General features: G+C 46.6%; 6 protein-coding genes across 8 annotated transcripts in view; 2 read left to right on the top strand and 4 right to left on the bottom strand.

The window, feature by feature from the left end:
• Positions 1-4,115: 4,115 nt before the first annotated feature.
• Positions 4,116-5,951, bottom strand: LOC6601698 (iduronate 2-sulfatase). Its single transcript, XM_026991763.1, has 4 exons — positions 5,684-5,951; positions 4,593-5,622; positions 4,358-4,531; positions 4,116-4,293 (listed from the first exon to the last, which is right to left on the bottom strand). Exons 1-4 carry the CDS (start codon positions 5,933-5,935, stop codon positions 4,142-4,144), a joined length of 1,608 nt encoding a protein of 535 aa, XP_026847564.1. The 5' UTR covers positions 5,936-5,951; the 3' UTR covers positions 4,116-4,141.
• Positions 5,952-6,038: 87 nt separating this feature from the next.
• Positions 6,039-7,349, bottom strand: LOC6601699 (brain protein I3). Its single transcript, XM_002026675.2, has 2 exons — positions 7,087-7,349; positions 6,039-6,993 (listed from the first exon to the last, which is right to left on the bottom strand). The coding sequence occupies exons 1-2, from the start codon at positions 7,151-7,153 to the stop codon at positions 6,692-6,694; spliced, it is 369 nt and encodes a 122-aa protein (XP_002026711.1). The 5' UTR covers positions 7,154-7,349; the 3' UTR covers positions 6,039-6,691.
• A 92-nt stretch (positions 7,350-7,441) lies between these two features.
• On the bottom strand, positions 7,442-9,820 carry LOC6601679 (cell division cycle protein 48 homolog). Its single transcript, XM_026991762.1, has 3 exons — positions 8,928-9,820; positions 8,027-8,845; positions 7,442-7,962 (listed from the first exon to the last, which is right to left on the bottom strand). Exons 1-3 carry the CDS (start codon positions 9,793-9,795, stop codon positions 7,460-7,462), a joined length of 2,190 nt encoding a protein of 729 aa, XP_026847563.1. The 5' UTR covers positions 9,796-9,820; the 3' UTR covers positions 7,442-7,459.
• A 512-nt stretch (positions 9,821-10,332) lies between these two features.
• On the top strand, positions 10,333-13,064 carry LOC6601680 (YTH domain-containing protein 1). The gene is made up of 3 exons (XM_026991731.1): positions 10,333-10,431; positions 10,597-11,514; positions 11,578-13,064. Exons 1-3 carry the CDS (start codon positions 10,416-10,418, stop codon positions 12,849-12,851), a joined length of 2,208 nt encoding a protein of 735 aa, XP_026847532.1. The 5' UTR covers positions 10,333-10,415; the 3' UTR covers positions 12,852-13,064.
• Positions 13,065-14,114: 1,050 nt separating this feature from the next.
• Positions 14,115-15,486, bottom strand: LOC6601681 (osteopetrosis-associated transmembrane protein 1). Its single transcript, XM_002026679.2, has 4 exons — positions 15,167-15,486; positions 14,908-15,092; positions 14,667-14,847; positions 14,115-14,608 (listed from the first exon to the last, which is right to left on the bottom strand). The coding sequence occupies exons 1-4, from the start codon at positions 15,483-15,485 to the stop codon at positions 14,415-14,417; spliced, it is 879 nt and encodes a 292-aa protein (XP_002026715.1). The 5' UTR covers position 15,486; the 3' UTR covers positions 14,115-14,414.
• A 6,985-nt stretch (positions 15,487-22,471) lies between these two features.
• LOC6601684 (spectrin beta chain, non-erythrocytic 5) overlaps positions 22,472-23,351 on the top strand; it is a 34,172-nt gene continuing 33,292 nt past the window's right edge. For all 3 annotated transcript variants that reach the window (XM_026991894.1, XM_026991892.1, XM_026991890.1), the window contains exon 1: positions 22,472-22,643. The gene's annotated coding sequence lies outside the window, so the exon portion shown is untranslated. The remainder of the gene's footprint in view (positions 22,644-23,351) is intronic.

Raw genomic sequence — 23,351 nt, 5'->3', positions numbered from 1 at the left:
TCTTTTTTGGCGTTGGGTCGTCTTTCATTTCTTTTTTTCTTTCTTTCTTTTGTTGTCTCTTTATTGTTGGCCAAGGCTGTTGATCGGGTAGTAGGGGTATGGGTATGGTTATGGGTATGAGGGGTATGAGCCATACCAAAATCTGTTGTAGTTATGGTCTGATGAAGTGATCAGGCCTTGACATTGATCAAATGCCAAGAGGTACACCATACACACACACACACACACACACTCCATGCGTTGTGGGCGTAGAAACACACAGTTTTGGCTGTTTCTGAGATTCATATATGGACAAGTGCTCAGGAAATGGGTGAAACAGTGATCTCTATATTGTTTGTTTGAAGGTGAAGCGGTTTTAGAGGTAGGATCCCCAATGAAAGTGATCGATGGTGATCGTTTTTGGTGATAATCGATCTCCAAAGAGATCTTAGAGGTAGGATACTCGACGAAAGTAATCGGGAAACATCTGCAAAAGGTTATTTTATTGGTCTGATCTGTGGAAGGAAAAGTTTGTTGCCCCCACCGAACCCCTAGAAAATATAAATCATATTAAAAGGGTGTTCTCGGAGAAAATATTCTTTGAAAGTGGAATACTAAAGATCTCCGAAAGAAGAACCTTTTACAAAACGTTCAGCAATATGATTTATAGCTAATTTTTTAGTGTTACAAACTATAAATCATGTAATGAATAACCATATTTTCTTAGCTTCATTAGGGGAAACAAGATCTAAGCCATAGATCATCTTTGGGATTAGATCTTAAGATCTTTTCTATTACAATCTTTTATTAGATAGATTCCTGAAAACTAACAATCAATCCCAAAGAAGCCGTAGATCATATTAGAAGATACAGAATGAATCCATTGTCTTATTCAATATTAAATAAAAGACGTTTGCTACTGAATTGAGTTCCGTTTATAAATCCAACCAAATCTCAGCTCATCCCAGAATAGTGGCAAAATTTACCGCTCGAACAAAAATTTGGGGCTGGACACAGCTTGACATTTCATATCTTCCGAGATGTATGCATATATCCCATATTTGAGGCACACACCTGAGGAGTGGACAGCATAATCCGGCAGGCAGCATTAATTCATGGAAATTCCGTCAAAAGAAATTCCCTCCTCACCAAAAGCCCACTCGAATCTCACTCTCGCACACGGTAACCAGTTTTCTGCCTTTGGTTTTGGGTTTGGGCCTGAGTCTGAGTCTGGGTTTTGGTTTTGGTTTCTTCTTCTAATATTTTTTCCAACTTTTTTTTTTTGGTTTTTTTGTTCTTTTTTTTTGGCAACGGCGTCAAGTCAACTGACAAAGCTAACAAACAACCTTCGTCATTAGCCAAACTATGGCATGTCAACGAAAATTAGCATTTTTTTTTTACAGCGGGAGGCCGCAGCGCTGTGACTCTGACTAGAAAGAGAGGGGGATAGTGGTGTAGAGAGGGAGGGGGAGAGAGGGCTGGTTAGAACTCGATTTACACAGTGGAACACCGCTTGGCCCGAAAGCTATGCGTAGGTAAAAAGCCCGAACCAAACCGTACCGACTGTTGATGAACTATATATCCAAGATATATCCACACAAGCACACACATTCGATGCCACATGCCATGTGGTGTTGTTGTCGCATTTGTGCCGCTCGATGGAGCAGCAGCAGACCCGGCAAACGTCTCTGTCTCTGAGTCTCCGAGTCTCCGAGTCTCTGGGCTTCCACCTCCGGTATCCAACCGAGTATGGAGCCTACGGCCTACGCATCTTTTGCAATATTCGTTTGAGACGCCCACGCATACCCGAGCTTTTGCTTAGAAAATAACCCCCAGCCACAGTCACAGCCACAGCCACAGTCACAGCCATAGCCATAGCACAACCTACAAATTCGAAATTAAAGTTGTACATATTCGCGTTATTTCGATGGATAGTAGTATTTTGTGGAGGCTTTATGGCCCATAGATATACATACAATATAGTTTAGAGACCGCCCGAGTGCCGAGTGCCGAGTGCCTGTCAGTCTGCCGCAATATGGTCTACAACATTTACCACTACTTCAGTCTGTCGTCTATCTCTATCTATCTGTCTATCTCTCTGTATCTCTATATCTGTGTATCTGTATCTAGCCATCGGTTAAACCTCTAAAGTGCCATAGATTATTATAACACACGCGCTATTCGACTATTCCTGCGGTTAGCCGCAAAACTCAAAACCGAAACAGACACTGAGGCGAGTCGAGTCGAGGCAGGGCGAGGCGAGGCATGGGCCCCACACACGTTGCCAGCACCACACCACCCTCTCCCCTCCCAACTCTTTCTGGATGCATTATGCATAACCAAATTGGGGGAAAAAGGGAGGAGAAGGAGGACTAGGAGTGGGGGCTCCACCCATAAGCAAAGCTTAGCGCGAATTAAAGAAAGAAAAGCGAGGAAAAGCGAAGGAAGGCTGTCAACAATGCAACGGTAAAGAAAATGAATGGAGAGGAAGGCCCACAACGGAAATGCTAAGGTAAAAATAAATTATGGTAGGTGGAAAAATGCTAAATGATATAGAAGGGGACAGAGGACAGAGGACAGAGGACGCCGCGAAAAGGTGGGGCCAGAAAGCCTTCTACTCGTACAGTTCTTTGGCTTAAAGTTGCATTTGCACTTGGAATAGTTCAAAGTTCAATCGAGTTTACCAAGAGAGAACTGATCTACTAGTTTTCTATTCGAAAGTTGTGTCTCTGGGAAATTATGGAATCTCTCATTGATTTATTCGCAGATTATCCAAAAGTTCCCTGCAAAAAAAAATGACAGAATACGTATAGAAAAAGTACACTCTTAAGGACTTAAAGCTATACCTAAAACTCTTTGCCAGAATTCGAAAAATCCCAATAAAATGTCTCCGAAAAATGTGAAAAATTGCTATGTTTTGAACTGTCGGGGAATATAGGCGAAAATTGTAGAATCTACAGCCAATACTATAGATTTCTACTCTTAAGTCAAGGAAGTATTCCTACAGAAAATATAGGTGAATTCAATGGATTCAAAGGCTAATAGTTTTGCCCAAGTAAATGCACATGGATTAGTGATATTCGCGCTGCCTCAAACTCTTATCAAATATCATTAGACCCAAGGACCATTAAGTCATCTATGAGTCCCAAAAAGTCCCAAAAGAGAGAATTTTATAGTAAGAAAAAAGAAATATGATCGAATCATAAATTAGAGCTTGGCTTATGGCCCCAGCCACGCCTTCTGGGGGCGAAAGGCTGCGTGTGTGTGTTTGAAAGTGCTGCCAAAATGCAGTTTAATCACCTCCCAGATAGACGGCCCACATGGTGGCCAAAACGAAGCAAACAACGAAGGCGGCGTCCAACATGAGGCGGCAGCGGCAGCCCACACCAAAAATGCACATTAGAGAGCACACACACGGACACACACGCGGAAAGGAGGAGGAGGCATGTGGCATGTGGCATGGGGCATCGATCAGGCAATGGACTAGAGATTTAATTACCAGAGCCAGAGGATTTTCACTCACATGGCAACAGCAGCAGTCGAAGCGAACAGCGGAGTAGCAGAGAAAATGAAAGCTGGCCAGCGTTCCGTTCAAATGCCCCCAATGGCTGGTAGCCCCCCGCACCCCGCCACCAGTCCCCCGCTCCACTCACTGTCGCTGCTGCTGTTGGTGTCTCTGTTTGGGCGTCGACGCCAACGCAGTGAGACGAACGGAACGACGCGCGACGCCAACGTTGAATGAAATTTCATTCACAAAAATTCAGCAAAAACGAAGCCAAAAAGGCAATGGACACAAGTCACGCATGCGCGGAGCGGTCCGGAGCGGGAGTTGTATTCAAAGAGAGAGAGAGAGAGAGAGAGAGAGAGAGGGGAGAGGAGAGAGGAGAGCAGAGGTTGAGCAGAGATTGGAGACAAGAGAGTGGAGAATGGAGATCTCGCAGCGAATTACAGCGAAAAATATGCAACAACAAGCAAGCCCTGACGTCGCATGGGCGTCGCATTGCGAGCGACGGACGGACGGAACGTTTCGTTGCCCAACCGGAAGTATTAAATTCCAATTATGGCGACAAGATACATTCCCATTCCCATTCCGCCCCGACCCCACTCCCCACCAACAGCCCCACCAAAGCGCTGGCTTTATGGCTTATAAATTTATTCAAAATTATGAGAAGCGAGACAGATCCACTGCCTCCATCAAACGCCGCCGTAGACGCTGTCGCACATCATCGAATTCGGGCATTGGAACGAGATTCAGCTCCTCTCCCGCATCCACACGATGATCATACAGCTCCTCGCCATAGATATCATGCCAATCTGCAAGATACAGATATATCAGATGTATCCGATATAAAGAAGGGGAGGAGATGGTTGAACCTACCACGACTGAAATTCTGTGCATGGAAACGCACCCACAGCGTATACCTGTAGATATCCGTGCGCAGGCTGTAGCCCATGATCTTGATGTTCCTCAACTTGGGTTTGTCGCTATTAGGATGCTTGGTGGGCAGCATGCCAGGACGGGGATACTGGCTCAGGGCCACATGATCATCCACTGATAAAGATACACAAATACAGATAGAGGATACCTCGGGGATTTGCAGATCAGAACTCACCCAAATCCAACCCCAAGCCCTGAAGCTGTGGGTACAAACTCTTGCCCTCGCCGCAGGTCACATCGGTGGGATGCCTGCAAACGGGTAGCGATGGCAGCCCCGCCAGATCCACCAGAGTGGGAAAGACATCCAGTAGCTCCGTGATGCCTCTATGGACCTTGGCTTGGGTCACCGGAAACTCCGGCGAACGGACGATCAGTGGCACCCGCAGGGCCACCTCGAAGTTGCTATATTTTGCCCACTCGGCGTGCTCCCCCAGCGACCAGCCGTGATCGCCCAGCACTACCACCACCGTCTGCTGTAGATCCAATCCGGCCAGCAGCTTCCCGAACAGATCATCCACATAGGCCACCGAGGCGTAATAGGCCTGACGGATCTGCGCCGCCTGATGCCTAGATATGGGTCCATAGGGGAAGGAGATGTTCAAGTGCTTGAAGTCATCCCTAGCTCTGACGTCGGTGTAGGGATTCCAGGCCACGGCGGGCATGTCCGGCGGCTTGAGGCTGTCCTCCGTGTAATTGAAGAATTGCTGGAGTGGAAACCGAGCGAGGAACTGCCGCGGGAAGCGGAAGTTGATGTGCGGCTTGTGAAAGCCAAGGGCCAGAAAGAAGGGACTACTGCTGCTGCTGCTCTTTCGCGACTCCACAAAGCGCAGTGCCTCCGTCACAGACTCAATATCCGGAAGGGTCTTGTAGGGCTGCGTCTGGAGGTGCACCGGACAGATGAGATTCTTGCGGAGCACACCCTCGCGATCGGGACAGACGGGCGAGTTCATGTACTGTTCGGTACGTGGACGGAACGCTGGCGCGGACCAGCTCAATGGATAGTCGTCGCTGTTATTCGAGGACAAACCCGGATGGAAGACCTTGCCGCAGCTGTAGGTGTAGTAGCCATGCTCCTTGAAGTACTGCGGCAGCGTGGTAAAGTTACCCACAAATGTGCGCCAATAGCTGTAGAAATCATACAGATGCAGGGTGTCCGGACGACGGCCAGTGAGCAGGGAGTTCCGACTGGGCGCGCACAGAGCTTGCTGGGAAGGGGAGCGTCAGTGGTGTTACTGCACTGTGGGGACGCCACCTGCAAATCCTCACCTGACTGTAGGCCCGCGTGAAGACATGTCCGCCCTGGGCAAAGGCATCCAGGTGCGGTGTGCTGGCCAGCGGATCGCCATAGGCCCCCAGAACTGGACGCAGATCATCAAAGATTACCATCACCACATCGTGTCGTGCAGCAGCAGGAGCTGTGGTTGGGCCTGCGGATGGGACTGCGGATGAAGCTGAGACGAGGTCGGACAAGTGCAGCGCCAGCAGCAGAGTCGAGAGCAGTATCAAAACACTGGACATCTCTACGGCAACGAAGATTCGCGACTGTTGACTCCAAGATGCTGGCACGACGGATGTACCCTGTGCCCATGAAATCTTTCACCGAGGTATACGGCTTGAGGGGTTTCGGATGTAACAATCATCATGTGATTTATTGATAAAGCTGCAAGAATCTTTCGGATTTCAATTAATTTGGATTAGATCTAGCCATATGTACAGAGGATAAACAATCTATTCACAGTCCACTAATCAAATCGCTGTGTGTTAAGGCCTTTAGGGTATCCTCTACGTCGTTCAATCCACTGCTCCGTCTGTTGTGCTGTTTGGCTGGCAAAATTCGCGGCATAATTCAAGACCGCCCTCCATTATATTTCAATTGATTTAAACGGAAGCGCGGCTCGACAACGTCGCTAATGGGGATGCACACGACACGAACATATGCACATATATATATACAACACTAATACATGACTGGCATCTGGAGCAATCTATAACCGTTCATGGAATCATGATTCATATTATGTACATACAATATTTAATGATTTTCTAGTCTAATGATTAACAATAATAAAACGTACGAGAGTTTTCTTTGTGATATCAAAAAAAGTTACAGTCCCAATGTGTGTGTGTGTGTCTGTGTGTTTAAGGAATATATAGGTCATAGGTCATAGCATATTTGTAGGAGTTAACAGGGAATTCCATCCATCATCGTTTTGTGTGTTTGCACTTTAAATGCCATATTGCAGATGCGAATGGGAGGTGAGGGTTTCAGAGGTCTTAGAACACTGCCCCGCAGTTGGTGCACCGCTTCTCCTTCATCGCCAGGCAGCAGAGTATGCCCACCGGGAAGAAGAAGATGGCACAGCACAGCCCCAGCGCCGAGAAGGTGTCCTCCAGGTAGCCAATGCGACAGGACGGACAGCCGCCAATCACAATGATCTCCGTGGGCAAGGCCACCTGCGGCGGCTGGATGACCACACTCACGGGCGTCGTCTCGAAGGCCCCGTACGTGGGCATATGCATATTGGGGGGCGGTGCCGTTGGCGGTCCATGATGTACGCCCGCAATGAGGCGAGCATCTGCAAAATGTTCACTGATTAGATCTGCGGCTCTTTCTTTGTCTCCAGTCCAGTCCAGTCCAGTTCACGGTGTTGCTGCAGGCTGCGGCTTACCCTGCGATGAGGCGTTCATTACTTCTTCGTAGCTTGGTGGTGCGGCTTCTTTTGCGGGGTCCGCCATACTGACACGAAAGCTCTTTCTACCCTGGCCAATGACTCACGTTTGTCAATGTTTTCGCGATTATCTGCAATTTTTGTGTGCTTTGCTTTGTTTTATTTGCCTTTTTAATTGCGTTAACTTTTCCCCTATCGGTGTCTTTGTTTTGCTTTTTCTGCGATATATGTATCGCACGAACAGCTGTTCCCGATATCAGTTATGTTATCGATTGACAGCCGCACAGTGACGCGTGCGCCAGTCACGTTCGTCAAGTTCATATTTTAACGTGCACAGCCTATTTGTTGAATCAATTTCTCCGGTAGTTCCCAATTACTGAGATCTTTGGGCAAACTTATAGTATGCACTGATTTGGCTCTGGGTAAGCGATGATTTCAGCTTATACAGGACCTTTTCAAAGTCCTGCATCTCAATCTTTGTGGCCTCCGGGTCTCGCTGGAAGGTTTGGATGGCTGCCTCATTGCACAGATTGCATATATCCGCTCCAGAGTAACCCTCGGTATGCCGGACGATCGTTTCCAGGTCTAGATTCTCATCGAAGGGCATCCGTTTGCCATGCAGCTCCATCAGAGCCATGCGGGATCTCAAATCTGGGGCCGGTACATGGATCAGCTTGTCGAAGCGCCCGGGACGCATTAGGGCATCGTCAATCATTTCCGGACGATTGGTGGCTGCCACAACGAGTATATGCTTCTCATTGGTGCCCCCCACAATCCCATCCATCTCGGTGAGGAGGGTGGAGAGGATCCTTAGCTGAACCTGGCCACCGCCACCGCCTCCTCCCGTAGACACCGTGCGACGTCCCACCAGCGAATCTGCAATTCGATTGGAGAGTGAAAACAACTAGAAAACTGCCGATTCGTTTCAATTGGTACTTGCCAATTTCGTCAAGGAATATGAGACAAGGGGCATTCTTTCGGGCCAAGTGAAACATCCGAGTGATATATCGCTCGGCACAACCCACATAGGGGGAGTAAACCTCCGCCGCCGAGGTGGCAATGAATGTCATATTGGCCTCCTTGGCCAAACACTTGGCAATGGTGGTCTTGGCACAGCCCGGCGGCCCATACAGCAGCACTCCCTTGGGCAGACTGAGGCCAAGGCGGGCAAAGACTTCCGCATGCTTCAGTCCGGCGAGAATAGACGCCTCCAGCTTTCGCTTGAGCCCATCCATCCCTCCAATGGCCTCAAAGCCGACCGTCATCTTGGCCACGCGCACATTTGTGGCTCGTGAGCCACTCGGGAAAGTGTGACTCAGCCACTTGCGGAAGATCTTATCCAAATGCGAGACTCCTTGGACCTTCACATCCTTCTGGACATGGGACAGCAGCAGGATCAGATCAGAGATGACATATCCTTGGGTGTTCTTAGCCAAATGATCAATTAGTTCTCCGCAAGGGAGCGCCATGTTATACTCCTGGCACCAGGCTTTAATCAGTCTTCCACGCTGCTCCTCATTTGGCATTTCAATGGCGATCTCCCTGCCAAATCGGCCAGCACGACGCGCATGCTCGTGCAGGTGATCCGGATTGCTGGAGGTGCCCAAGCAAATGATGCCCGGATCCAGCTCGTCAATTAGTTTGTTGAACTGCGCGGCGATGCGCAACGAATTGTTCGAGCTCTGAGAAGCTCCACCCGAATAGCTGCTTGAGGAAGCGCAGAGAAGCTCCAGATCCTCAATGATTATTACAATGGGTGCTAGATCGGGGACGAAACAAGTGGGGGGATTATTAAGCCCATTTGGCTTTTTGAATACGCTTGTGACGCAGTGGCGACTTACTAGATGGCATCATATTGGCTTTGAATGTGCGCGCTGCCTGGAAGATCTTCCTTAGCTGCGATTCGGTGCCTCCTGGATAGGGGCGTATCACCCCTTGATTGGGGAGGATGTAGAAGCAGCTGCATTCGTGGCGCCGCAGGAACTCGGCCATTAGCATTGTCTTGCCGCAACCCACTGGACCCACAATCAGGGCCGTAGTAGGGAATCGATGGGCAAGAAAACTGCGTTTCGAGGTCGCCAGCAGCTGTTCCAGGGCCTCCGTTGGCTGCTCAAAGCTGTCGGACAGATATTTTGTGCAAATTGGAAGATATTTTGGCATCGCAAGACGTACATCCACAATGTTCATCACTGCACAATTGTCCAATGTGAAACACTGATTGTCCGGCACTTCGGGGGCATCCAATATCTGGATGGCGTCTATGCCTAATGTGCTAAACAGTTTCAGCCTCACGTAGCAGCCTTTCTCGAGAACTAGCCACCGCAAATAGATCTTAACATAGCCGGCGAGGTCCTTCAGCTGAAGATCTGGGCGTTTTTCAGGCAAATTCTGGTTGGCAAAGACCAAACACGAGACCTTCATCACATTGCGGACCAGGGTCAATGACTCGATGCTCGTCAGGCGTTGATTTGTGAGCGGGAATTGTGCCGAGGAGGTCACCGCGCTGTCCAGAAAGCAACAATGTTCGCTGCCAAGACGCCTAACCACGCGGCAAATGGCATAGCTCCCATTAGAGAGGCTGCAGCGGCCCCAGTAGCTTTTGGCAGTAGGATTTGGCGAATCCTCCACGTCGGGAATATAGCATCGCTGCAGATCGTTAGAGTTCACCAGAGACAGCGGAAAGGTTTCAATATTTATTCGTGTTTTCATTGCGCGGCGGCGCGCGTTTTTCGCACATGTAAACACAAAAGAGGTGAGAAAAACAACAATTAGCAAAAGCCCTTTACCAACACTGGAATTCATCTTGAAAATTAGTCGAAATATATTTGCATTTTTGTTGACCTTTTTCGCTTAAACTTTATTTAATAGACAATCCAATAAAGAAGAGTACTTCAAGTTGACCAGTCTTGTAGGAAATTGGTTTATCAATCGCATAAAACCATGAGTTGAGAGACGAACGATTAACCCATTGTAAGCCAAGGGGGTATTTAATATTCCACCGAAAATAGTGAAAATTGTATTATTTTAGCGTAGTTCAGGTGAAAGGTATCGTGCTTTTTTTAAGTTCAGAGGAAAGATGGCATGGATAAACAGGAAGAGTTTACAATCAGTAATATTTGCCGCCATTTACCTCAAGTCGTTGAATTGTTTAAATAGAGGGGACTAAGTGGGCTAAGTTCGATTTCTTATCGATATACGCGACGCCATCGCTGTGACGCAGAAATTTGTGTGTAAAAAAATTAAGCTTCGCTAATTTTGTTGTTTCTGCAAGTGTTAATTATAGAAAAGAGTGCATCAAAAGTTGCACGGACGCAGGGTCCCCTAAGTTGATGCCCCGAGCAGCGAGTGAGTGTTGGATTTCGGTGCTTTTTCAGCGATTGTTTCTCACCTGCCAAATCGATCGGCATTTTTTTCTCTATATTTTCTTCTCCGCTGCTGCGTGTGTATGCGTGTGTGCATTTGTGTGCGTGTCTCATTCATGCTGACGGCCGGACCGACGCTACGCTGCAGGTAAACAAACGCTGCCAATGCGCGACATGGCCGACCTGGACGCAGTGAATCTTGGCCTGGACGAAAACGAGGCGGACATTGCCGAGGAACTGCAGGACTTTGAGTTCAACACACGCAGCGAGGCCTCCGAATCGAATGGCGGGGAGTCCTCCGACGACTCGGAGCCTAGCATCAGTTCGGTGAGCACGGCCACCTCCTCGCTGGTGGGCAGCGGCAAGCGCAAAACCAAGACCAAGGTCAAGGAAGCAGCACCCCCGTTGGCCGACAAGAAGGAGAGGCCGCAGCAGCAGCCCACCTCAAAGAAGACCAAGCGTGAGGCCACTCCCGAGGACCTGAATGGGAGCAAAAAGAAAAAGCACACGGGTAGCGAGTCAAAGAAGCCGTCGTTGAGTCAGTCGTCCAGTGAGCAGCCGGCGGATAAGTCCAAGGCCAAGTCCCCGCCCACCGAGGAGCGGGAGGCGCAGACGAAGAAGTCGTCGCGCAGCAAGAAGACCCCGAATCCCAACGATTCGGGCAACAAGAGCGAGGCAAGCGATGCGGAGGACGAGAAGCCTGCCGTGCCGGCCCTCGAGTCGGACAGCGAGTCCTCCGACTCGGATTCGGGCACACAGCACAAGCGGAACGGCGGCGGTGGGGCGCGTGGCAAAACCAACACAACGGCCAGCAGCTCAAAGAGCTCCACGCCCGAGAAGGACGGCGGTAGCTCGCAGACGCAGAAGGGCTACGACTACATGACGAAGCTCAACTATTTGTTCCGGGACACGCGCTTCTTTCTGATCAAGTCCAACAACATTGACAACGTGCAGCTTTCGAAGGGCAAGAGCGTCTGGGCCACACTGCCACAGAACGATGCCAATCTGAATCAGGCCTTCAAGGAGGCCCGCAACGTCCTGCTCATCTTCTCCGTCAACGAGAGCGGTAGGTCGTCTTGTCGTCGTGTCCATGGAGTGCACGCATTCATTCTGTCCTCTCGTTTTGCAGGTAAATTTGCAGGATTCGCCAGGATGGCGGCGCCCTCCAGACGCGATATTCCCCAGGTGGCCTGGGTGCTGCCACCCAGCATCTCCCCGAAGGCGCTCGGTGGCGTCATTGAGCTGGACTGGATCTGCCGCAAGGAGCTGTCCTTCAATGCCACACTGCACTTGCACAACACATGGAACGAGGGTAAGCCCGTGAAGATTGGACGCGATGGCCAGGAGATCGAGCCCAAGATCGGCGGGGAGCTGTGCCGCCTCTTCCCCGAGGATGAACAGATTGAATTGACGCCGATTCTGAAAAAATCAAAGGAAACCGCCCGAGTGATGAGGGAAAAGGGCATGCACGTGATCTACAAGCCTCCCAGGAGTCTTTCCTCCCGCGGCCACGGCCATGGTAATGGCGGTGGCGGCGGTGGTGGGAGGGGGGGATCGGGCCACAATCACCTCGGACCCATGCGCCACAAGAGGAGCTACCATGGACAACAGCATCAGCATCGGCCGTACCACCGACATCCCCATCACGGCATGGGGGGCATGCCACAAGGCGGCGGAGGCGGCTTCAAGCGCGGAGGATCTCCCTACCGGCAAATGGGAGGCGCCGGTGGCGGGGGAGCTCCAGGCGGACCCCCAGAGATGTCGATGCCATCGTGGGAGCGTTACATGTCGTCGGCCGCCGCTGCCGAGGCGTACGTTGCGGACTACATGCGGAACATGCACGGCCAGCTGCCGCCGCTGCCCTTCGTGCCCCCCTTCGCCCAGATGCCACTGCCCGGGACAGCGGGAGCAGCCGGCGCCATGCCCCCGGGGGCGACGGCCGCGATGTACGAGCAGCTGCCACCGCCGGTGCGATATTACGATGGCCCTGGAGCACCACCACTGCCAGATTACCCGCCCCCGCAGCGACCACCGCCGCCAGGATTCGACAAAGCGCCCAGCTACGAGGAGTTTGCCGCCTGGAAGAACGCCGGCTTGGCCACGGTGCCGCCGCCCGGGTTCCCCGTCTATGGCGGCAGTGCTGCCAACGGCGGGAGCAATGGGGTGGCGGGAGGTCCACCGGCCCCGGGCATGGGCGGAGCGGGAGTGGGTGGAGCTGCCGGCGGCGTGGGAGGAGGACCGGGATATCGCAATCGAGACAACAATGGTGCCGCGGGTGGCGGTCGTCGTCGGGAGTACGGGAATCGCAGTGGGTCCTCGCGGGACTCGCGTTCGTTTCGGGGCGACCGTGGCGGCGGTGGCGGTGGCGGTGGCCAGCGAAGCTATCGGGACAACAGGCGCTAGATTATCGACCAATCTTATCGGTATCGGAAAAAGTGAAAGAATTGTGTGCTCGCGTGTGTGAAATGAGAAAATTGAGAATTCGTAACGGGTATAAGATTGTAGGGCGATGCGATCGTTTAAAAGATATACATGAAAATGAAAATGATAATTCCTAGAGCCAGCTATATAATCGAACATATAGCTGTAGCTATCGACAGCTACCGAGCGAGAGGCTGGCGCTATCGGCTATCGATACACCGCCACACTCCGACAACAAACAACTCTCTTTCTCTCTTTCTGCATCTCTCTCTCCCTCTGTCTCGCCGCTACCCCCGTCCCCCCGCCCCTTGTACCACCATTTGATTTACAAAACAAAAAACTTACGCATAAGCAAATTTAAACAAGAAAACAACACCTAAATTCTAATTAAAAATATTTTAAACCACAAAAAAAAAATACAAAATGAAAGAGAGAAATTGTGAACTTTTTTTATACGAAAAACGATGAAATGAATAAGGAGAGAGACTTTTAAACGAAAGAGACGCCAAAGAGACACAACAGCCAACAACAAACAACCACAAGAACGTACCGTTATTCAAATCGAAGCAGTGATGTGTGTGCATATGTGTGTTTTCCCACCCCCAACTCCTCCATCCCGCATCCCTGTGCTTCGCCCCCGGCCAAACCAAACTAAAAACAAAGCAAAAAAAAAACCAGCCGAAACGAGAGTTGGACAGAGCGTTCCATGGAACTAAGCTTCTCGAACGAAGAAGCGAATCGAAGACAGTTTTTACAAGAGGAGTTATCTATTGGGATCCGAACCCCAAACCACAAACCACAAACCAAAGCAAAGCCAATCCAAACTTTCTTATATCTTATGGTATAACCACTAATGCAACAAAATATTAACATTTACATACATGTCTTTCAGAGACAGCGAGGACCCAACCCCGACACACATCCGAACGAAAACGTATGTCTGGTGACCACCACCACCACCACCACCACCACCCTTGGGTGGTCCGGTCCATCCTATCCATCCACCATCCACACTCTGAGATCGAACGGTCGCTCGTTCGCTCGCTCGCTCATCTTCTCCCACCGTAGAAACGTAGCAACGTAGAATCGTAGCAATTCGAACTGTTTGACACGTTCATTTCCACTCAAAAGACTGCCCCCAAAAGATTCGCTGGATAACATCCAGAGTCCCAGAGAGAGACAACAGACAAGACGACACACCTTTGGACAGAGAACTAGGAAGTTTTGCTCTTTTTCATTTCAGAAACGAAACTGGAGGAGCAGGCGCCCACCAGAGCTTCATAGATGTCCTGGAAGAAAGAGAGACCCACCCAAAGACTGATGTGAATAAAGACTTTGTTTGATTACAAATCTATAAAAAAGCTTGTTACTTTATTCAGAGATATCACACAGGGAGCACGATTTACATTCCAAAACGATATATGTTTTATATCTTATGGAGTGTGAGAATCTACGTCCCAAAAAAGTAGTCATGAAGTGGTTAAATACAGGGTCATTGATGACTTTTAGAATATTTCCAAAAGGAGTTTTTCCCCCTTCGCATACTTAGGCTGTTTTTGGCTTTACTTGTATCTCATCGTCGCTGGAATCCAAGTCCGAATCAGAGCCAGCCCTTGCACCACTCAACAGCTTGGCAATCTTTTCCGTTCTACCAGCCACAACCACTGGATTTTCCGTGGGCGTGGACAGTACGGCGGCGGTAATAAGAGCAGAAGTTGATGGGGCATCCAACTCGGGTGCTACACAAAATCCGAATTAAACAAAGAAAAAAGGTCATATCGGCGCTCTTCCACTTACTCTCTTCGTTGAGGAGTCCATGATTGGCCTCCCGCCTCTTGGTCAGCACAATGACGGTGATGTAGAAGGTAACGATTGGCAGAAGGACCACAACGCAGACGGCAATGAGGAAAGTATTTAATTTTACATCCCGGTGGCAGCATCCTAAAGTTTTGGACCAATTCGAACGAGTGCGGTTCATCTAAAAAAGAGAAAGGATAAACATTAGAGTGAAGGCACCGCTCTGTGTCTGGTGCCTTACGCTGTCCTGCAGATCGAAGCACACATGTCCTTTGTTTGCCTTCTCCATTTCCAAGTAAAATTGGTTCAGTGCGATATAGTCATTCTTGCAAGAGATGCACGGATCATCTTTATGTGCACTGAGACAGCCATTAAGAATATTCCACTGGACGTCATATAGGTCCGAATGATTGCCATTGAAGCAATCTGGAAGAGAGAAAAGCCCATCCCATTGTTTAGAGGGGAGGATGCATAATGTGGAGAAATGGTCTTCGTATTACCCTCGCAGTTTGCTTTCTGCCAGAGATTTGTGAGTATGCCCTGGGTGGTGGCCACCACGTTGATGCGATCCGAGTTGAGATATATCTTCGAACAGTTTTCTTGGGAGAGCAGCGCATCGTAGGAGCTCGTTAGAATTCTGTACTCCGGTACACAGCCAATGCAGAGCCGCACCGGAACGGACTTTGTGGTGGCGCAGTACACAAATTTACTCTGCCCATCGCCCAGCTCGCCCACCAGTAAGCTACAGCTCTTGTTTTTGGCAAGCAACAGGCTGCAGTTGCAGCTTAAAATCAGCAAAAATGCAAACAAAAGCGACATTTCTTTTGTATTTACTTCCCCCGAAAATCGTATCAAAATATCACTTGCGGCTATCGATACTTTGCCGCAACTATCGATGGGGAGCAAGAATATTTTGGCAGATATAGAATTAAATACCGAGGTATAAAATTGGTCTGTACAGGTTGTAGTGTCATACTTGCGCATCAAATTTTAAATCATTTGTCCATTTTTCATTTTCTGATGCGAATACAAGGAATGAATGATGTTGCACCCCGCACTTTGAATACCCAAATGGACAATTCTTCGAATGGGAAGTCAATAATGATATATCAGGCAGGCTAACGTTTTTACTTTCTTTTGCGTTATGTGTTTTAAGCCAAAACGTTCAGTTTTCAATTTTAGGTGCTCCCGCCTTGGCATTTTTTGGTCATGGCCTGTTAAACGTAAAATGTAGTGCTGTTAAGTGCACAATTTGGTGTATTGCGCGCACAAAATTCTCTGCTATGAAACTAACCATACAGTATATAGATGTGCCAGTTCATACAACGAAAGCGTCACACACTGGCTAGCGCGTTCAGTACCCCAGAGTGACGTCATCATGAGAGAGAGATCGCAGAGAGAACATCTTTGCATGTGTTAGTACACACGCAATATGTTTCGACAAAATGTGATTGTATGCTTTTTTCAGATTTTTTGAACTCTCTCAGGTCTGGTTCTGTTTTGCCTCCAGCATGTTTTAGGGTATGGGTGCACATGCATTCTCACGTACTTTGCGTGTGTGTGTTTAGTATTGCTGGCCGCTAGAACTGAAATTTGAGTTTGGTTCTTGTTTTGGGTCTTTTGATGGACTGACCTACCGCCACAAAATAAATGAAGAATGGGCAGGGGGTGGGGGTATGGTACACTAGGGCGCGGGAAATAAAATAAAAGATGTTATTTGTTTGATATAAATATATCAAATATAAAATTATAAAAATATAAAATATTACGAGGGGGAACGTTGTGAGTTGATACTTAGTCAGTATGGCTCTCCTCCGGCAGACGCCGCTAATATTAAACGACACGACAAGGAGTGCGTGCGAGAGAGACAGAAAATCAGTCTGAGCGTGACGTCTTGTTGCTTGTTTGGCTATACAGATTATCCGATCTGATCCATATTCCGCAACCGGATAGATATGGTCAATCTCTATGATTCTGTTGTTATGATTTTTAGTTTTCCCGAATCTGCAATATTGTGGATGCCACAGGCTTTCGTCCTTTGTGGGGGCGGAAGTGGGCGGGGCGAAGTTATGAATTATTTTTGTAGCAGTGACATATCACATAAGTCTGGATCCAACACATCGTTGCTCTAGCTCTTATAGTCTTTGAGCACTAGGCGCTGAAGGGTACGGACAGACGGACGGACGGACAGACAGACAGACAGACATGGCTCAATCGACTCGGCTATTAATGCTGATCAAGAATATATATACTTTATGGGGTCGGAAACGATTCCTTCTGGACGTTACACACATCCACTTTTACCACAAATCTAATATACCCCAATACTCATTTTGAGTATCGGGTATAACAATAATATAATTGCACATTTATTTCCTTATCTTAAGCAGGTTGATTATAAATTATAAAAATTATGTAAACGCCGTCGGTTCTCGTCTTTTTTGTTTATTATAACTAAAACAATGATGTATCTAAATATACAAAATAAATAAAAATATATATACATATATACTAAAATAAATATGCATAAATATAAATGGAATTGGTTTTACATATATTTTAAATAAATTGTCAATCGCGCGCTTTCCGACGGGAATGTGGAAAGAAAAAATTGAGATGCCGGTCGCACCTTGAATACTCTCATGGATAATTATTCTAATATAAAGTCTGTGTTTTCATGATAAGAGGCCTATTTGAAAACTGAAAATACGTTCTAAGCTATACTGTAACTGCAAACGGTATAAAACACGAAGCCCTTTTACGAAGCCCACAGTCTTGAGTACGATTATGGCAACCACATGCAGACGGCAGTGCTCATCTATCGGGAGAACCGTAGAGCCTTAAATAGAAGGGAGAATTGTGCATGGCCAAGTATATGGGAAAATTGTGTCGCGGTGTTTCCATGGAGCTAGTGGGTGATGGCTATCCCAGCATCTTGTTTCTGGACTATGGAAACATTGTTAAAATCCATGTGACGGATATACGTGGATATCCGGGGCAATTAACATACCCCGTATTGACTACGGAATATGTTTTGATGGACCTGCCCGAAGAACTCACCGATGCGCAGGCTAAACGTCTCGAGAAACAACTGGAAGTAGGTGCAATTGTGACCGTTGATGAGATTGTGGAGAACGAGGAAAACAATTACTCGCTGCGCATTGAGAGGTTGCAGAAACTTTTATCGTAAAAGACAACTATCACTATATTTGTACACGGCAAGGCAAGGCCGTACCTTCCATTATTTACAGAATATCTGTATTCATCTATAATCAAAACAATGCAGAAAGCATCCAAAGAGTTGTTCAACAACAACGTGAATTCCCAAACTTCATGTTTTAAGTTTCATTTACTTTACATTTATGTTTTTCTTTATGTAAATGCTACTGAGGCTCTCTAGATAATTGCTGAGAGACGCATCCTGCAAAAGACAAATAAAGTGACAGCTAATATTGAACGAGCACAAGTTTTAGGGCTTAATGTACGAGCAGCTATTTGCGACCAGGGCTGTTTTCAGAAGACTGGGAGTCGACATTAAGAACCCCAGCTTTAAAGTTCAAGATAAAAAAATATTTGCGATTTACGATGTTTCACATTTGATTAAATCGCTAAGTAACATTGTCCGAAATAGAAATCTTTATACCCCTGATGGCGTTGTTTCATGGAAAATAGTCGAAGAACGAAGAACGTATGAAATCGATTCTAGAAATTCAACGCGACTCTGCCCGAAATTAACAACAAAGCATATACATATATCCAAATAAATTAAGGTCAAATATGCCACTCAAGTGTTTAGCCATAGTGTGGCCGCTGCTCTTCGAACAATTATTAGTTCTGGAGGCTTCTTAAAGTGCAAAGAAAATGCAGAAGCGACGGCTACATTTATTGAAAAAATGAATCGATTATTCGACTGTCTAAATAATCATGTCCTCTACGATAAAAACCCATTTAGGAGTGCACTGCAAGACAAAAATCTTGTCAATGAGACCCTTTCGGATATGCGAAAATATTTCGAAGAACTTAAATATCCACAGGAAGTCTACTGCATAAAGGGTATGATTTTAATAATCAACTCCATACTTTCATTGGCCCAAAATGTTTGGAGTGAAAGTGCTGAAGTTTTTATATTGCTACATCCAAATTAAACCAAGACCCATTAGAAAATGTATTTTATTTAATCAGATCTCGCGGTGTTAACAACAATAATTCAACTATGTATGATTTTAATGTAATTATTAGTAAAATGCTTTCTATGAAAGTTCTAACTTCCACTACAGTATCGATGAAGATACGATGTTAATTAGCATTGTGGAGATAATGTTTTTTATCCCCAATCGGTCGACTAATTATTTCGAATTAAAAAAAACTCGGCGCAGAAATAAAATTACGATATGTTCTTTAATGCGTGACATCCAAATTGCAAGTGTGTCTTGCCTGCCCTTTATGTACATTGCCGCTCCGATCGCTAAGCGCAGCTTCGCTCGGCCGACGTCGGTACCGGAGATAGCGAAGAGCGAGCTGGCAGAGAGCGTCTAGCAGCGCAAGCAAGCGCAAAACCCTGACGAATAAATGTAGGTGACATAGACATAAGTAACAAACAAAATAAGAGGCTGAGGGCCAAGAATTAGGTGCTGTTTGGCAAGCAGCTAATCGGCTGGGTTCTGCTCCGAACAAGCATTATAAAAGATAATGTGTCAAGTGAGTCGGCATCAGTCTAAAACTTTTGATGACGATATCTTAATTTCCACTAACGAAGATGCAGAGTTAGAACTAGATTTAAGTATCTAAGACGTTCGGTATCCAGTCGGCTGAGGTGATACCAGTGCTGCCAGATTTTTAGAGTCACCATAAGCTAGCACCATGCATGCGAATATACTATATTCAGATTACAATACTCCAGGCGAGACGCGATTGGGAGGGAGCATTATTTGGTTTTCAGGTTTTCAGAGAAGTCGGTCGGCAGCTCTAGATTTTTGTTTCTGTTTTCCGTTTTGTTTTTGTGCGGAAATGTCGGAGCTCTCGAACCTGGAGACACAAGGACCTCCTGGCCATGTGCAAGGAGCACGGCCTGCCCTCCGTCGGGGTGGCCGACAGCACTCGTGCCTGCATCATCCCCGCCGAGGGTTTATTTAATTGAAGTTTAAATTAGCTTTTAAATAATTTAGTTTTGAACGATTTAAACCAACTAACAGAATCAAAAGCCATGCCCCCCGAGAAGAAGATTCGTTGCGGAGGTTCAATTACGCTTCAAGAATGTTGGTTGCGGAGGTTCAATAACGCTCCAAGAAGTGTGGTTGCGGAGGTTCAATAACGCTCCAAGAAGTGTGGTTGCGGAGGTTCAATAACGCTCCAAGAAGTGTGGTTGCGGAGGTTCAATAACGCTCCAAGAAGTGTGGTTGCGGAGGTTCAATAACGCTCCAAGAATGTTGGTTACGGAGGTTCAATAATGCTCCAAGAATGTTGGTTGCGGAGGTTCAATAACGCTCCAAGAAGTGTGGTTGCGGAGGTTCAATAACGCTCCAAGAAGTGTGGTTGCGGAGGTTCAATAACGCTCCAAGAAGTGTGGTTGCGGAGGTTAAAGTAGAATTCGAGAGGAATTCGAGGAGGATAGACATTTTAAATACGGCCGCTGGCGGGCCGATTCTGGCTCTGGCGTAGTTGCTTTATATACAAAATTCAGCTTGTAATGTGACCGTTGGTGTTGCGCTGCGGGCACACTGGGCACACTGTATGAAATTTTCATACTCACTTACTTTGCCACTGTTTTTTGGTTGAACTGTTTTGTTTAAACCTTGTTTTAGACAAAACAAAATAAAAAGGAACACTTAAAAATAGCAAATCTTGTGGAAAATTTATTCATCAATGGGATAAAATTATGTGGGCAGTGCTAAATATTCTATATAGCTAGTAATATTCGACGGAATATCAAAAACGTGGTATATGTTCATTTCAGCTGAGAAAAATCAGCTGGTTTTTGTTTACCTTTTATCGATAAAATATACCAAAATATACCAGATTATGAGTCGGAAAAAGTTTAAAAAAAAATTTTTGCGTGGTGTGTACGGCAGGGTGACCGTTTACGGTATTTTTAATACTTTTCGGTATTTGTTGAGGTCAAAATGGAACCGACGATATATTTACGACATATCGGTATATTTTGTCAATTTCATCAATCTATTAAATTTCCTTTTCAACGTTATATAGAAATCCAATAAAAGCAAGTACTTAGAATAGGCCATTCAAATAGAAAATTGATTCATCAATCGTAAAAAATTATATGGGCATGGCTAAATGGTCTATTTAACTGATAATATTCGACGGAAGGTCAAAATTGGGGAATTCGTCGTATTTCTTGAATCGGTAATGGCCCGGTTGACAACAATGATTCCCGGCAACACTAATTTTCATACCCTAGGGTAAAGGAAATTATAGAATTGAGAAAATGTTTGTCATCCCAGGCTCCGTAGGTATCAGGATCGAGATAAATATATACAAGATACTAATCAAATACATGAATATGTCTAAAACATATCAATTTGAGAAAAGGTCTTAACAAATTACGTTTTATTTTCATATAAAATGAACGAAATAGGGTGTACAAAGAGCTATACACGCATCACGTCTTCAAATACCAGCAACATTGCGACTGATTTTTTGATGAACTATTTTGTTTAAACCTTGTTTTAGTCAAAATACAATAAAAGCAAGGACTAAAAACTAACCAATTGTGCAGAAAATTGATTCATCAATCGTATAAAATTATGTGGGCATGGCTAATTGTTCTATATAGCTGGTAATATTTGACGGAAGATCAAAAACGAGGAAAACGTATAGTAGAACTTGAATTCGTCAGTATATTTACGGTATATTTTGAAAATGAGGCGGTATATTTTGGTATAGTTTTGAGGGTCGGACGGTATGTTTGGTCGATAAATCCGCGGTCACACTGCTTGCCACCCAAAAAAAAAAAGACGTGCGCGCGGACGAAAGCGCGCCAGTTATGAAAAATTGTTGATCGCTAACAACAAGTATCTACATGAGATCCCGTGCGCCGTACCAACAGCTACTAAGCCATTAACCAAACGTAATCCCTATCTCTTTCTCGGTGTGTGTTTAAGCCTGATTTTTTTTGTGTTTTTGTATCTGTGCTAATTAGAAAATGGTGCTGCTGCTGATGATCTTGTTGCTGCTGTTGCGCTTCTAACGCCGGTGCTTAAAACGCGGCTAATTCTAATTGCTGGCCCAAAAAAATTTTAACCAACAAAAAAACCTACAAAGCTGGTTTTTGCGCAGCACCGTGTTTGTGTGTGAAAGCGGCTTGTATGTTCATGTTTGTTTGTGTGCGTGTGTGTGTGTGTGCATTGGAATTTGTTATTAAGGTCAGCCGCAGTCGCCGCGCAGCAGCAGAAGGCGGCAGGCAGCAGCAACAAGTGACAAAAATTCTTTGGCATAAATTAAAAAACAGAATCCGAAAACAGAAACCAAAACTACAATTCTTTTGATTTCTTTTAGACAATTTTTTTGAGGCTTTTTCTACCAACAGCAACAGAAACAAAAAAAAAAACAGGCTAAGAACGCCGCCGCCGCCGCCGCAGCAGCAACAATAACAACTTTCCGGTTTTTCTCCTCCTGCCCACCTTCTTCGTGGCTTACGCGTCTTCTGCATCTTTTTCTTAACGAACACAAGAAAAGAGCAGCATCAGAAGAGAAAGATCGTAAAAAGAACCAAATCAAGTGAAAATATTGTAAATGAAAGATAAATAAAAAAGGAAATTTATGTAAATTTAAACAGCAGACGCCGACGCCGCGCAGCAGCCAACAAGGAAAGAGAGAGATCACAGCGCAGCAGCAGAGGATATCTACGCAGAGCGAGAGATCCCAAGAGGATAGAAGAGAGGCGCAACAGATATTTGTGTAAGCCAGAACTATAACGTAAATCATTCACGCTGGATTTGGGATACTACGAGGCTGTCAAAGGTAAGTGCAAAATGAATGGAATTAATGTGCATGCGAGGGGAGGCACTGTAAACTGTAAAGCTACTGCCAATAAACCCAACGTGTTGCATAAGCGTGCAGAGGATCGAGATTGACTCTAAAACTGTACACACACACACGCGGAAAGGGTGCGTGTGGCCAGCTCGTAAAATTAGCGAAGGGAAGGGAAGCAAGAGGGATGGGATGGAAATATGGAGTACGTAATGCAGGGAGAGTGGGCCCCCCGCTACCTCCCTCTCTCCCTCTCTCTCTCTCGATCTGTGCTTTAGTGTGCAGGTGTCTGCGACGTCATTAAAGCCAGGCTCTCTCTCTCACTCGCTGTTGGTCGTAAACTAGGCTAAGTAGGGTCTTAGCCAAAGCACGTTTTGGCTTCGCTTGTCTCCCTCGCTATAGCGCTGCCCCTCGCTCGCTCGTTCGCTCTGGGCTTGGTTTATTTTTAAACCGCATTCCGCTTTGGCATTTGCCTGCTTGCCTGCTTGCTTGCTCGCTCGTTCATTAAGCATTCTACAGTACCGTTAGCTGCAGTTTGAGAGCAACTGATGATGGCGCTGGCGCAGCGTTGCTGTGATTTGCAATTTGCTGTAAATGCATTTCGCCAAGACAATTGCCGTTTAAATTCAATTACGCGCTTAACGGGTCAGCCAAGAGGCCAACGACAGCAGCCGCAGCCTCAGCCTCAGCAGCAGCGTC

The sequence above is a fragment of the Drosophila persimilis genome, unplaced genomic scaffold (assembly GCF_003286085.1).
Source record: "Drosophila persimilis strain 14011-0111.01,24,50 unplaced genomic scaffold, DperRS2 tig00000686-arrow-arrow-pilon, whole genome shotgun sequence".
NCBI classification, from domain to species: Eukaryota; Metazoa; Arthropoda; class Insecta; order Diptera; family Drosophilidae; genus Drosophila; species Drosophila persimilis.
The sequence above is the reverse complement of the archived record's forward strand: the minus strand, read 5'-3'. Positions and strand labels throughout refer to the sequence as shown.

Coding starts and splice junctions, on each gene's coding strand:
- LOC6601698 (XM_026991763.1), bottom strand. CDS start 5,935: ATGTCCAGTGTTTTGATACTGCTCTCGACTCTGCTGCTGGCGCTGCAC. Junction 5,623..5,683: donor TCACGCGGGCCTACAGTCAG/GTGAGGATTTGC, acceptor TCCCCTTCCCAG/CAAGCTCTGTGCGCGCCCAG. Junction 4,532..4,592: donor GGGCTTGGGGTTGGATTTGG/GTGAGTTCTGAT, acceptor TATCTTTATCAG/TGGATGATCATGTGGCCCTG.
- LOC6601699 (XM_002026675.2), bottom strand. CDS start 7,153: ATGGCGGACCCCGCAAAAGAAGCCGCACCACCAAGCTACGAAGAAGTA. Junction 6,994..7,086: donor AATGAACGCCTCATCGCAGG/GTAAGCCGCAGC, acceptor AACATTTTGCAG/ATGCTCGCCTCATTGCGGGC.
- LOC6601679 (XM_026991762.1), bottom strand. CDS start 9,795: ATGAAAACACGAATAAATATTGAAACCTTTCCGCTGTCTCTGGTGAAC. Junction 8,846..8,927: donor AGCCAATATGATGCCATCTA/GTAAGTCGCCAC, acceptor TCCCCGATCTAG/CACCCATTGTAATAATCATT. Junction 7,963..8,026: donor CATATTCCTTGACGAAATTG/GCAAGTACCAAT, acceptor ATCGAATTGCAG/ATTCGCTGGTGGGACGTCGC.
- LOC6601680 (XM_026991731.1), top strand. Junction 11,515..11,577: donor CTTCTCCGTCAACGAGAGCG/GTAGGTCGTCTT, acceptor CTCGTTTTGCAG/GTAAATTTGCAGGATTCGCC.
- LOC6601681 (XM_002026679.2), bottom strand. CDS start 15,485: ATGTCGCTTTTGTTTGCATTTTTGCTGATTTTAAGCTGCAACTGCAGC. Junction 14,848..14,907: donor GCTTCGATCTGCAGGACAGC/GTAAGGCACCAG, acceptor TCTCTTTTTTAG/ATGAACCGCACTCGTTCGAA. Junction 14,609..14,666: donor TGGACTCCTCAACGAAGAGA/GTAAGTGGAAGA, acceptor GATTTTGTGTAG/CACCCGAGTTGGATGCCCCA.